The sequence below is a fragment of the Clinocottus analis genome, unplaced genomic scaffold (assembly GCF_023055335.1).
Source record: "Clinocottus analis isolate CAN_PGR_092001 unplaced genomic scaffold, fCliAna1.0.p SCAF_10, whole genome shotgun sequence".
NCBI lineage: Eukaryota > Metazoa > Chordata > Actinopteri > Perciformes > Cottidae > Clinocottus > Clinocottus analis.
Window position 1 is genome coordinate 18,335,202 of NW_027175821.1, and position 14,228 is coordinate 18,349,429.

Genomic DNA, 14,228 nt, shown 5'->3' on the forward strand with positions numbered 1-14,228 from the left:
TAATCACCAATAGTGTGATCAATACGTGACCTGATCGATGCTTCTCATCAATAATGGCTGATCAATCTGGCCTGATGCTGCACAGGAAACTGCTCGGCAGACTCTTGGGGGTAAACAATGTCCTCAACGTGAGCGAGTTCGATGCAGGGTGAGAAGGAAAAGAAGAGGGTGGAACTCTACGTGGCAATAAAACGAGATGATGCAGAAGAAGAAAAAAAAACGCAGATTTGCTCAACAAATCTTTCCTGTGTAAATGAAAGTTTGCTGTTGTCTTGTATCAGTCATGGCTGGCATGACAGAGCAGAGCATAATAACTACAAGATGCAACAAGATAATAGCCCATCCTTCTCGGTGTAGCACGATTCTTATTTCCCTACTAGAGCTGTTGACTGACAAAAAACAAACAAACAAACAATATGCTTTGGCTAAATGAGATAGAAAGTAAGAGATGACTGAGATCTCCATACAGATTGTCTTTGTAGTGATTCCATTGCAATGTGAACAAATTATAGTAATCACTCTTTTTTTTTTCAAACATGTGCCGTGTGTGGGAAGACCGCATACGCAGTGGGAAAATAAAATAATATAAAAAGGCTCACACAATATAAATACATCATCATTGCAATCGCTACTGCAAAGACGGGTCATAATTGATTGCGTGCCGACTGCATTTGTCATATTTATGCCCTGGACTAGTGCTGGGTGAAAATGAATCATCATTTATTTCATTCATTTATGCCAAAGAAGATCATGAAATATGCATGAAAGCCCCTGAACAGCGACATAACAGAAGTTGTGGTGAAGTTATTTTATCAGCTGTAGTTCCTTTACAATTGGGCAAACTTCATCTGCTGATGGTTATGCCACATCATGAAGAAAACAGCTGCTAAGTGACCCTTGTGGTAAGATATTTTAATTTACCACATCAGTTCTATCTGGCTTTGTAAAACTGATAAGTACTGCTAATTAGCATCCAACCCTGTGTTCATCAAATTAGTGTTTTATCATCACAAAGGTAATTACTTCAGATAGATTCATTACCAACAGAGAAATGGGCCCAGATTTGGGTTGGCACTGACAACATTTCATCCCACCAGAAAAGAAAAAAACACTGCTTAGTTTAATTTAGCAAGCAATCTCTGAGACAACTCGAAAAGTGCACTCAGAATGGTGCAGATCTCCAGCCAGATGCGTTTGCAGAGTCCACTGCTGTAATGTTTGATTGAATGAGCACAAACCACAATCGAGCGCTGTCTAAACCGCTACGTTTTGCATTATTGCGCGCAACATATTCACTCTTATTTTAATCTAGCAGCCGTCTGCATCGGCTCTGTGCAGCTAAGTGTGTTTCGTTTTGTTAGCTGTTAGCTCTTTAAGCTGTATTAGCACCTTTAGCTGCTAGCTTTGTTAGCCAAACCCCAAACAAACTGGAGGACAACACCGGCTGCTAACGGCTAGCGAGCTCATTTGCTATATTTACAAAAGAAGACGTGCTCCGTTTGTCATTTACTGAGCAATAGATGTACGTACATACACTCGTGCAACAGACCGTTGCTGTAACGTTGAATTGAAGCGGTTGTTAATCCCTTACCACCACCAATCGGCTGGTTAAGAGCAGTGAGGAGTCAGCAGTCACTGATGGTATGAAACAGTCAATAAAATATGTTTTCAAAAAGTGTGAATCACTGCGACCATAAGAGGTCCTTGAGCGTAGTCATAAATTGAGCACAAAAAGATATTAAGCCGATGGGTTCAGCAGCATGCAAGATGCGCCGCAGACAGAGATGCACACTCATGCAGACAACCAAATACACAATATCCTGGCAGATATAATTACAATATGCACTTTAATGTATTTCCAGTACATCCGTATAGTCACCTTAAAATGTGAATTATTGTGTCCTTGAATTGTCAAGATCTATGTGTTTCTAGCACTTTTTCATTGGGCAATCTGTAAATTGATTAATATGCGTCTCGCTTCAGATCAGTAATTCAGAGTTAGGCGACAGCCAAATGAGCCCCTCTGCTTAGTTTCCTTTCCCAAGTGTGATGTAAGTTCAATATGGCCGCCAAAGTCCACAGGAGAGTATTACTCTTAAGTTAAATGGACCTTAAAGTGCCTGTACGCAATACCCTGTGCAGCTCTGTGTGTGTGTGTGTGTTTGTGTGTGTGTGTGTGTGTGTGTGTTTGAGAGCAGTGTCAGCTCACATGGCCGGGCTCCAAACCTTTGAGTTCAGGTTGGCTCTGATCATCCGATCCACTCTCCCTCCTCCCGTCAAACACAATCCAAACTAAACGCTGCTCACCACCTCAGCTCTTTGACCTTGGACTCAAGTATTCCACAACTATTTGAACTTCTGTGCCAGAAAACTGCAGCGCAAATCACAACTTAGTGTTGCGATGTTGCAGCACCGTGCGTGTATTTAACCTCTTTGAGCTGTAGGGTATCTCTCATGCGTCACATTCATGCATTCACAGACATTCACACCTGAGAGCTGTCCAGTACACCCACAGCCTCACGCAGCCGTCCCACTGAGCAGCTTCAATGTACAGCAGCTGAAATTCCTGTGAATGAGTTTCCAGACTCTGCACATTGGATATAGTCCACTCTTTGCCCTTTCTGTACCTTTTTTTTATCACCGCGGCTCTGTTCTAACACGACTCTCCACTTCCTGACAACGCTGTAAAGTCACGTCACTCAAATTTGATGGTAAAATTGTCTCTTCCCGTTAAAATGTTTGGCACTAAACTGCTTCGACCTACAAATGGAATCATTTTACTTTTTTTCTGCCAAATTTAGAGGTGACATAAGGATCATTCTCTTCTTCCTCCTCCTCTTTTGACATTTTAATGCATCTCCACATCCTCCTTTTCCTCGTCCCTGCTCTCATCTTCATTCCAACACTTTCTCGTCATCCTTTCTCCTTTCCTCTTTTCCTTCCCCCTCAAACTGCACATCACTTTCTCTTTCCTCTTTTTTCATGTTCTCCATCGCTTCCTTCTCTTTCTATATCTTCATCTTTCATTTATCCTCTCCCATCATACCATTATTCTTTCTCTTGGTTCCCTTATCCCACCACGGTCTTTAAATAGTTTGTATTTTCTGCCTCTTTGTCTTTTCCCTATCTTTCTATTCCCTTCCCTCTTTTCTTCAATCTTTCTTTCTTCCCCCTCTTCATCCCTCCATTCCCAGCTCACATTAAGTAGCCCCCTCCCTCCATACTCTCTCTCCTTCCTCACTATTTCCCTCTTCTTCCTTTCTCACATCTACCCTCCATCCCTCCATCCCTCAATCCCTCCCTCCATTAGACAAGGTGACTCCTGCAGTAAAAGGCTCCAACCCTCCATTATGCCACAGAGTGAAAAAACCTTCATGACATTCTGTCCCTGGTGGACACAGCATTGATTTTCTCGCATGTCTCTCTCCCCCTCTCACTTTATCTCTCTTCCCCTCCCTCTGTCTCTCTCACTTGCTCTGAATCTATGTCCCTCGCCCTTACTATCTCACTCACTCCTTTTCTCGGAGGGTATGGTCTCCATCCCTCTCTCTCAGTTGTTCTCTTTCATGCTGCCTGGTGGCTAGCATTTATTGCACTTCCTTCTCTCTCTCACACACACACACACACACACACACACACACACGCACGCACGCACGCACACACACACACACACCTGTGTGACCCTGCTATCAGATTGAATGCTTTGCTGAAACTGCCAAGAACCTGGCAAATATGATTACCGTGGTCTTCTGCTAACCTGAGGAGACGGGTGTGTGCCATACATCTGTGTGTAGGTGTTTGCTTGTGTACATGTGTGTTCCCACCATACATTGTGCTGACTGCTGGTCCTGTCATCCCCCTAAACTCAACCTGCCAGTCAAACCGCAGATGATAAAGGTAAATGTAGAGTTAGAACGGTTAGGAAGCACTGTGCCAACATTCCTGTCACAGGCGCTGTGCTTCATGTTTATGTTTTTCCACCGCCCGTCATATTCTGGATGCTTATCTTCTCGTATCTCATCTCACCTAATCCGTTTTCCTATGATCGAATCTCGTCTGGGCGTGTCTTGTCTTGTCTGGTCGCGTGTTGCCGGGCCAGAGCAGTCATCATGTTAACCACGCCGGTGAATGTCCAACAATGATGCTCCTTTTACTGTAACGCCTCTGCTCAAAAGTCAGGCGGTCAGGGTGCAGCATGGGAAATTATAATTCCTTCTGAAGAAACTAGAGGCCTTAAAATCACTTGTGGCAAGTTCCCTTCCGTGCACACATGAAGTGACAAACACACAATGAAGAGAGGAATACAAAAGCAGCTCCTAAACAGTGTCGAGCAACTCTCCATCCACAGAAAATGAACTAACTCTTTGCACCACCACCTCCGCCAAGAGACCAGAAGAAGACTGCATGTGTGGGCAGCGTGCTGAAGTCAGATGATTTCTGACTATTTCAATTATCCCAACTTTTACTGCTTTTTTGATCCACAAGCTACTGTCTCTTAACAGAGATTTGTTGTAAAATGTATTCACTAGGAGAACTCAGTGAAGTCGAAATGCTTGAACTACGTCTCTGTGACCAACGATCACGAGCCCTCCAGCTAACGCGCTACATGCTAATGGTGGAAAGCCGCAGTTGAACTGGATTGTGTAGTCAGACCAGCCTTCTTTCCTCAAAGATATGAAGATATCTTTTGAACATGTTTTGTCAAAAAGAGAGCAACAATGAGCAACAATAATTTCCCCAATGACATTGGTGTGTTTAAAACGTTTGTGTGTTGCAAATGCCCTCCTTTAAAATGTGTGGTTTCACAACTCATTAAATTCCCTCAGGGTGTAATTTCATGAAATTTGAGGCAGTTTGAGGAAGGCTGTTTGGCATAGACATAAAATCAAGACAAACAATGAATTCACACATTTTAAACAATGAAAAAAAAGGCTAAATATATTCACATGAAGATATAAATCAAATACAAGCAACAATCAAATAGTGCAGAGCAATGGTTAAAAGCACGTAACTAAACAGGTAACGCCCTGAACTGGTGCCACGCCCTAACACACTTTCAAACATGTACTGTCTCACACAGATTGTGTCCTGTACTGTCACACAGCAGGTTTATACAGTCAGATGTGAGCACATTAACAGGTGTCTTTTGCATACTTTTTCTGCGTGATAAGTGACAAAAACCTCAAGCAGCCTGATGCAGAAAACCCCACCCAACCTTGAGGAGACTACCTGCTGTACATAAAGGTTATCCTTCAATATTCAGCAGCTCCCTTCATCCTACAGTGAGCAGAGACGATTGTGATCATCCACAGACGCTCGTATGTACACAGCTACAGTCACAACATGTATGAGTCATGCTGGGAGGCTTGTGGTTGTAGTTGTCCTACTGAGAAGCATGGATGCATCAGATAAGACACAGCTGTGTCATTCGCCCTCACATTACACCTCCGTGCCCACACAGACACGCCTTTTATCTCCTGTAGCCATCACGGTCTCATATTGTAGCTTGTTTTTCATCTGCCTTCTTACTCAACCCACTTTTTTGTGGCGATAAAATGTAATTTATTTGTTTCCCACTGGGTCCACCCATGCCCAACATCTACACACCCTCATAGCACCTCCAGGTGGTTTGGGAGAATGTAATATGTAATCCCTTCCCACAATACCACCTGACCATATCAGCGTCAGTGTAAGAACAGAAGAACCAACCCCATGGCTTTACCCGTTTACTGCTCTCCTTCTTGTTATCCTCTCCCTTCTCTTCTCCCTCATAAAACGCCTCCACACTTCACGCTTCCCTACCCACAATGCAGTGCAGCATGGCCGTTTATTTGAATTATGACTACAGCGCCTCCGAGAGAGGTGAGAACACTGTGTCGGCTGTGTGCACACAAACACACACACACACACACACACACACACACACACACACACACACACACACACACAGACAAGTGTCTTACCTGCACGGTTGTGTGTGTCTGTCATTGCAGATGTTTGCCTTCAGTTCTTTTTATGTGTACTGCAGTTTCAACAATGAACAGCTCGAGCAGACATATATCTAGCAAAAGTGTTTTCAAAAGAGAGTTTGAAAATATAGAAAAAAAGATAATAACGGCCGTCCATTTGAGGGCAGAACATTTTTGAATAAAGGTGACAGCAGGAGGAATAATGCACAAACACTATACAGTGTCATTTCTCGATGCACCCATATGAAAAGAGTGGAGTGGGAAAACAACAAAGACATGATAGCCTGCTCTCTGAAACCCTTCCCTCCGTTTCTCATCATTCTTTGCCGTACACAAACCCCCAACGCACTTCCTTAAATGGCAGGATGTGGCTGATTCATTTAAGGTCGTGACCAACCGAGACAGGAGGGAGAAAATGTCAAAAGCTGCGTCTGAATTATAACTCATTCAGCAAGACAGAATGCCTCTAACAATTACAACATTCATTTCATTTTCCGTTTCATGTGGGATTCTGTTTTGAGGTAGAATGTACTGAAACCAACATACGGTAAAACACAACCTTCAAATAGTCATGAGGAGTTTCAGCTCGGGCTGCAGCCATCGATGAGTTAGTCACTTAAGTTGCAGATTACATTTACAATCATCTACCTTTTTTCACAAAAATACATTCTAAAATCTTAATGGCATCCTTTTACCTTGTTGTTATATATTGTGTTTATTGGCGTAAAATGAAACCTTAATGCAAATACTTTGCGTTGATGGTTTTAATTGGAGTAATTTCACGAGGAATCCGATCTAAACTCATTTCAGTCAGAGGCAGAGACACAAGCATCTTTTCCCCCACAGTGCGTCCAATTAGATTTCAGTAGGGTTGCCTTTACTTAACCTGCGCTTCAACATCGGACAAACGTTTCCATCTATGTTTATTTAAGAGAGTTATATACATTCATAAATCCACTTTAAGGAAATGTATGTTCATGCTAATCTTGTCTAATTTGCAAAAGATAACTTGGATGGAAAGTCACTTGGTGTCCTTCGACTCCACGCAGCTCAATGTGGAACAGGGTCATCAGCATGGCCTTACAATTATACAACATGCAGATGGCTTCCTGTACCCTTGAACATCACTAAAAGCAAAGCAACCATTTGCAATTCCAAGCCCACCCTGTATTGTGCAAATCCTCATTTGCTGCATTGAGGCTACAATACATTAGACATTGCAGATGTCCTTCCATTCCTACATCGACAGTACTGCTGATTCTCCAAACATTGGCTCATGGAGCAAACAGCACAGCGAACCAGCTTCCACTGTCTCATTTAAATACAAACATTAGTGTCATAATGTTACATTTAGATAGAAAGAGATCCAGAAGAGAGAAGCTGAGAGGTGTATAGAATACAATCAGAAATGCAGAGCATATCTTTGTCTCCACAATGCCGACAGTTTGCTTTTGAGACAAGGCCGTTGGTTGAGATGGCATTATCATCATCTCCCTTGATTGGTTTCTATCTAAACGTGCACTCTAACTGGCAGTTATACCAAGAGACAAAGCAATGTGTTCCTCTGATAGATGCACAAGTGCATCGGCTATGAATATTTTAAGGAGTTGCTCCAAAATGTTCATCGAGGCTGTCCGTGAATCCCTCCAGTGGCCATAGTATTCATGAAATGAGCTGAGGAGCAAGCAAGGTGCCATTGAGGAAGTCCAAGAGGTCGCATGGTTGTGTGACAGAGCGTTAGACTTTAACGCTGGAGACTCCTGTTTTCAAACTGACATGAAGTGGTTACTTTTAAATGTGCAAGATACGAGATTGGGATCATTTCGAAGGCTCTGAGAGGCTCTCACCATGGCGACGTCTGAGCCCGTAGCTCGTAGCTCGTAGCTCGTAGCGGTGTTGACAATGCTAACAAGGCTGAGGGCATCGCCTGAGGCTCACTTGTATGTGTCTCACCGTGATTTGCTAACAAAACAGCTAACAAAACTTCCAGCGCACACGCTATCCCACCACTCAACTGCTCGTGGGCTTGGTGAGTTCACCTTTGTGTCTCGGCACAATGGCGTGAAATGCATTACACAACAACTTCCAGCCCAATGCTTGCACGATGTCACACCACCGCTTGTTTTTTTTAAGTCTGCTTGATGAGGCTTTACAGCACTGGTTGGTTGTATTCATTCAATCACACTTCTGAGCGCACTTTTCTAGTATTGTTTCCAATACGTCTCCATCTGTTAATGTGAGTTCGTCATTAACACATTTGTTTTTTGTAAATGGGAAAACACTTTTGTAATTTCCAAGCCCACAATTGTGCTGTTTGTAAGATTCTTCCAGATTTGATGAAGCATCATTTGTTGATATAGAGTGGATGGGAACCCTGCGAGTGTACCTTCCTCCCTTCCCTCTGTCCTTTCATTAATTACTTAGTCGGCAGTGGTTGGCAGGGCTGCTGTGTGTGTGCTTCCCTCTGCTCCAGATGGTAGCAGAGGGAAGCATTGAGTCAGTCTGCCAATAGGCTTTACGATAGACATGATGAAACACACTAACTAATGATATGACCCCCCCGCTCTATCCCATGCAACACACATCTATGAGCTGAACACCAACAAGCACAAACACACAAGGACTGTGAATGCAACAAGATGGTAGAGATATAGAGAGCACACACACACACACACACACTCACACACAGACATACAAAGTACACCCTCATCTCAGAATGATACCAATCATGTCGCTGCTAATCAGGGTGCTTGGTGAACAAAGCTGTCAGAGGAATCCAATCATATCACAAATGATGGAACCGTTTACTGTGGATGAGGACAGAAGATGAAGTACATGGTCGCCAATGTGAACCCCCCAGTTATTCTCAATTCTAGGAAAATTACAGACATGAGGAGCAGAGTGATAATATGTTCTCGAAATGATGAAAACATGCAGCATCCGGGCGAGTTGTAGAGCTGAAGACGTCTCTCACAACCTGTCTGACAGTCCTTGTCAGCGCGACAGAGTGGTGGGAATCCCCCAGACGCGCTTCAGTGTCAGTGGTGACATTGTGGATGCGTAGAGACGGTGGACTCAAATGGAAAGCTGAGAGATGAGCAGGTCTTGCATAAAGAGCCGTACAACCATACAGCAAAAAGGATATGAGCACATTCAGATTTGCAGCCTCCACCGTTAAGGTTTGATTATATTTCAGGCAAGTAAAACTCCTTGGTGAGGAGAATCTCATAAGTCTGGTAAAAAACCCAGAAGAGAAACAAAACAAAAAAAGGCTTTATTTCATTTGTATCGTCAAATACATGGAATTGAGCCTCTCCATGTCACTGGTCCTAAGCGTTTAGAGCAAAGGTGAAGTGTCCGCGGAGCAACTTGGGGTTCAGTGTCTATCTGAAGGACGGTTTGTGAAGCAGACTGAACCGCCAACCTCGATGAAAGGACAACCCGCTGCCCCGTGACGGGAACCACAGTCTGTTTTGTCAAAGTCAACTGGACCCCCATCCAGCCTTTAAGCCCCCCCCCTTCCTTACAGGTTTTGGGGACGTTGTAATAATTGCAAGCTACTCCCACCTTGGCTACTTTGAATAGACAGCCAGACAAGAACATTGATGCTGGACAATCCTGATCCTAATCCCAGACTACGAGCAGTCACACATTTTGTACACCCGGACGTGTTTTTAATTATTTTGCTTTCAATTATGTTTTCTCATTGCAACTGAGGCGGTTAAGGTTAAGAAAAGCTCACGGTTATGCTGAATAATTTATGTTACAGTAAAGGTTAGGCAATGATCTAAACAAAAGGGTCCCCCCACTTTGTGCTCCAGAGTTATATTTATAGTATTATACCAATTTAAAACAACATAGCCTACAAGATTTCATAGATGCAAGCCAAGACAATCACCTATAGGCTCTACACACTCTGCATCGACATCCCCAAGGCTAATGTTGTGTATAATAATGCCACCCACACAACCACGCAACAACTATGTGAGAACTATGCACGGTTCATCGTCATTCAATTCAGCCAAAGCACACTGAGTTGTTCTTTTTAAACGAGAGTAACCTTGACGTCAACGAAAAAGAAAATGCACTGTTGTGCAGGTTATTGTTAGGATTTATAAACTACACAACATTTGCATTGCGGTCAAACTGCAACAGCGCCACCAATGAAAAGAAAAAAAGCCTTAAAACAAGCAGTACTTACATGTAAATACAAGCACAAAAACAAAATGTTTCTATGTATATTTATGAAACGATGTTTTGCAGTTTGAGAAATGACTTCTTCAGGTCGCAGTACAATTTAAAAAAAAATAAAAAATTCATTGCAATTGCAAGTGACAAATCATTGTTAAAAAAAAAGTCCAGAGACTGCCCTGCATGTTGCTGTTGAGGCGTTCACGGGGTCTCAAGTGACGACACGGTGAGGCGCAGAAAGGTCCAACAGGAATGTGATCACGAGAAACAAGGCTGCACGTGGAACAATGACACAACACCGAAGAATGAAATGAGACAAACCCTGATGGACCTCTTTGTTCTCATGACAGCCAACACACCTCTCTACTTCATACTCGGTGTAACACAAACAGCGCTACTGAGATTGAAAGGCTGTAACAACTACGGTCAGCCTCGCCGGTGCCATGCGTCTCCATATGCTCAGGCCGTGTGCCAGTTTTGCTTGCTAAAAAAAAAAAAAAAATCATGCCTTTTAATTACATAAAACGCATACATGGGAGAGCCATATGTTGTTATGATCCCCAGCCGCAGTATGTTCTGGAGTCCGTTTAACAGATGCTCACACGCGCAGCTTGCTTCCAACAAGTCGCCGGAAAAGAAAAATAATCTTAGGATTGAGAGCGTTTTATCAAGAGCCCGCGATCCTATCCGTCTACTCTTGTATAGAAAAAGCTCTCCATTTCAATCACCCGAGCAATCTTTTACAAATTGTGCTCAATTGATGAAGTTATCTCTAAATCCCCCACCTGCATTATAATTACTTTGCATCAAAGCAGATCAAAACATCTCATCAGTCTCTGAAAGCCTTTGGAGGGGCGAAAATAATGATGCTGCTTCCCAAACCTGGCCGGTGGGCAGAGAGTTGTTGTTTGGCGTTTACTGTGGTGTGCCAACTGGTAACCAGCAGCTGGTCCGGCTCAGGTGGAACGTGCAGAACGTTCTGCTGCTGCAACCACGACCCAACAAAAGAGTATACCAATTAAAACAAAGACTTATTTAGTATGTGTTTACTTCTTGTGTGCAAATATAATGTTTGCGGTCGTGCAGGTTGGAGGAGGTCTTATTCTAGTGATATGATTCTGTATCAACAATAAACATTTTGGTGCATATTTTTATTCTTTTATTTCCTCTGAAGTCACAGCAACAGAGCCTTTTTTAACTCGCTGTTTGTTTTTTTTAAATGCAGCTATATTGAGGTGCACTTGTGGCGCGCTATAGTAAATACATTTGCCAGATACTCAGAGGACTTCTTCTCGCGCACTCAACACAAACATGCACATATGAAAAGCAAACCAAAGAATATGTTGCTCCAGAAGTCCTGATGTCATTAATGTCGCTCTGCGTACGCCAGCTCCTGCTTTGGGAATCACCTTCCTCCGGGTTAAAAGCTGACATGACTGATATAACAGGTGCTGCAGCGTGCCGAGCAGACGCACCGGGGCTGTGTGGAGAAGAAGAAAAAGGACATTTAGAAGGTTGATAAAAGAAAACAGCGAGAGGAAATGGATTAGCAATGGATAGATGGAGTGTGAGGAGAGAAAAGGTGAAGGGGAATTAGAGATGAGAGGAGACGAGAGGGCACTAGAGGGAGAGAGAGAAAAAAGAATAGATCATGAATGGGGAGAGGAAGGGAACATGAAAAATGGAGAAGATGGATGCTTGGAAACGAGGTGAGAAAAAAAGGAGGATAGAAGTCAAAGAAAAAAAGGATTAGGGATGGAGGGATCTATTGGAAGAGAGATGAGATGGGGACAAGGAGGAGAAGATTAAGGTGCAGTGATATGCTTTTATCTTCTAGTGTCTGGAGAGCCGACAGTAATGGTGTGTGTGTTTGTGTGTGTTTGTGTGTGTTTGTGTGTGTGTGTGTGGGACCTTTATGATTGGGACCTTTATGATTACCTTCATGTGTTACTCTCTCTGTGTTTCTGAAAGTATGTGTTTCAGTCTGGTGTTTTAGTTTTTATTTTTAGTTTGGTGTCATCTTTTTGTCCATGAATCTGTGTGCGTCCACCTGTTTGAGTTGTTGAATATTTGTGTGCGTCCACCTGTTTGAGTGTGCGTGTGTGTGTGTGTGTGTGTGTGTGTGTGTGTGTGTGTGTGTGTGTGTGTGTGTGTGGGCGTGTATGTGAGGGAGACAGTCTACACGCTGCTCATCATTCCTGGTAGAGTTAAAAGGAAAGGAAGATTCTTCTCTATGTCTGCCCTTTATTTCTGCGATCCATCCATCAGTTCCTCTGCGGAAAGAGAAGAGAGGAGGAGAAACGGAGGGATGAATGAATAGGAGGAGAGGAAAGGAAAAGGAAAGGGAGGACGGAGGGAGGGTGGGAGGTTTCTGGGGTTGCTGGGTTCACGGATGCAGGGATGGATGGATGGTGACGGGGAAGCGGGTTGAATACCTAGAGCCGAGCAAATTAAAGTAAAAGCAAAGGATGGATGACGGTGGGCTACTCGGTGCATCTGGGAGTCCGGCGGGCGAGGCGTCGAGTGAGCCGGGGAGGAGGGAGAGGGGTGAGAGGAGGAGAGTACAGGGAGGCAGAGCGAACGCGAGAGGAAGGAAGGAGAACTGGAATGAGAGGCAGAGTCGTGACTGCAGGTTGATTTACGGAGGCTTTCCTTTTAATGAAATTGTTTCAGTGACAGAGCCGGTAAAAGGCCCTTAATGGATTGGCTGGCCTAATGTAATGAAATTACTCCCTCTTTCACTACAGAGAGAGGGGGGAAAAAGAATAAAAAGAGGACGTAGGGAGGAGGGGAGAGGGGGAGGAGGATGGGAGAGGAGAAATGCAATTAATAATTACAGAACTGACAAGCAGGGTGGGCTTTAGAAGCTTCGGCTCGCTCGCTCTCCCCTTCACTGTGTCTACCTCTCTCGTCCCTCTCTCTCCCGGTGGCCAGTGTGCGCGGGGCGTGCAGCGGGGGAGGCAGGTGATAGGCTGACGCCGGGCAGGCCACTCAGCTCGCTCCTCTCTCCCGTTCTCTTTTTCCTCTCCTGCTCTCCTCGGGGCTGGTCGCATCGGCGCCGAGGTGAGAGACTTAACCCGAGCTCGTGCTCTATCGTCTGGACTGGGCATCCCCAGAGTGTGTATCTGTGTGTGTGTGTGTGTGTGTGTGTGTGTTGAGAGAGTTACCGCCGGTGTCTCCTACCTGCCACTTACTGGGATACCAACTCACACACACACACACACCTCCAACACACACTCATTCACGCACCCTGTCTTTTGTTAGTCCCTCCCCCAGCTGAGAGGACCTTGCAGACTTGCGCCTGACTCTCTCTCTCTCTCTCTCTCTCTCCTCACTGTGTGTCTGTGTGTGTATGTGTGTGTGTTCGTCTGTGTGTGTGTGTGTGTGTGTGTGTGTGTTTGGTGCAGGCAACTGGACAGCAACCACATCGGCTGCATCGAAGATGGAGCTTTCCGAGCGCTGCGCGATCTGGAGATTCTGTAAGTAGAGAAACACCCTGGTCCTCTCTCTCAGACTCCTCCGTCTCTCTCCTCCTCCCCTGCCTCCTCCTCACATCCCTTCTTCCCCTCGCTCCCCCTCTTCAGTGTGCCGTCTGTGAAGCAGGGAGCTGTCCCGCGCTCTCCTCATCACCTTTGTTTTCCGTCTTGTTCAGTTTCTTCATCCTTTCGTGCTTTTGTTTATCTTCCTCCTCTCCTCTCCTCTCTTCTCCTCTTCTCTCCTCTCCTCTCCTCTCCTCTCCTCTCCTCTCCTCTCCTCTCCTCTCGTATGTAAGAGATTCTTTCCCCTTGATCTACTTTTTGATCTCATCGATCTCCTATGTGTCTTCCATGTAAGAAACGCGTCAACTTAAACCTGTTTTTATTAAGAAAATGTAGTTTCTTTTCATGTTTCTGTGAATTATCTTTTTGTTATACCCCTGATATACCTGTATGTATGTGTGAGCGTCTGTGTGTGTGTGTGTACGTGTGTGTGTATGTGTATGTGTGTGTGTGTATGTGAGAGAGAGAGTGAGCTAAAGTGCACGTCTAAGTGCATGTGTGCGTTGCGTGCAAGGATGAAGGACAGAGT

General features: G+C 44.3%; 1 protein-coding gene across 1 annotated transcript in view; it reads left to right on the top strand.

Annotated features, from left to right (window-relative positions):
• slit3 (slit homolog 3 (Drosophila)) overlaps positions 1-14,228 on the top strand; it is a 232,179-nt gene that overhangs the window by 125,629 nt on the left and 92,322 nt on the right. The window contains exon 6 of the mRNA XM_068594006.1: positions 13,568-13,639. Coding sequence (XP_068450107.1) covers positions 13,568-13,639 — 72 coding nt within the window. The remainder of the gene's footprint in view (positions 1-13,567; positions 13,640-14,228) is intronic.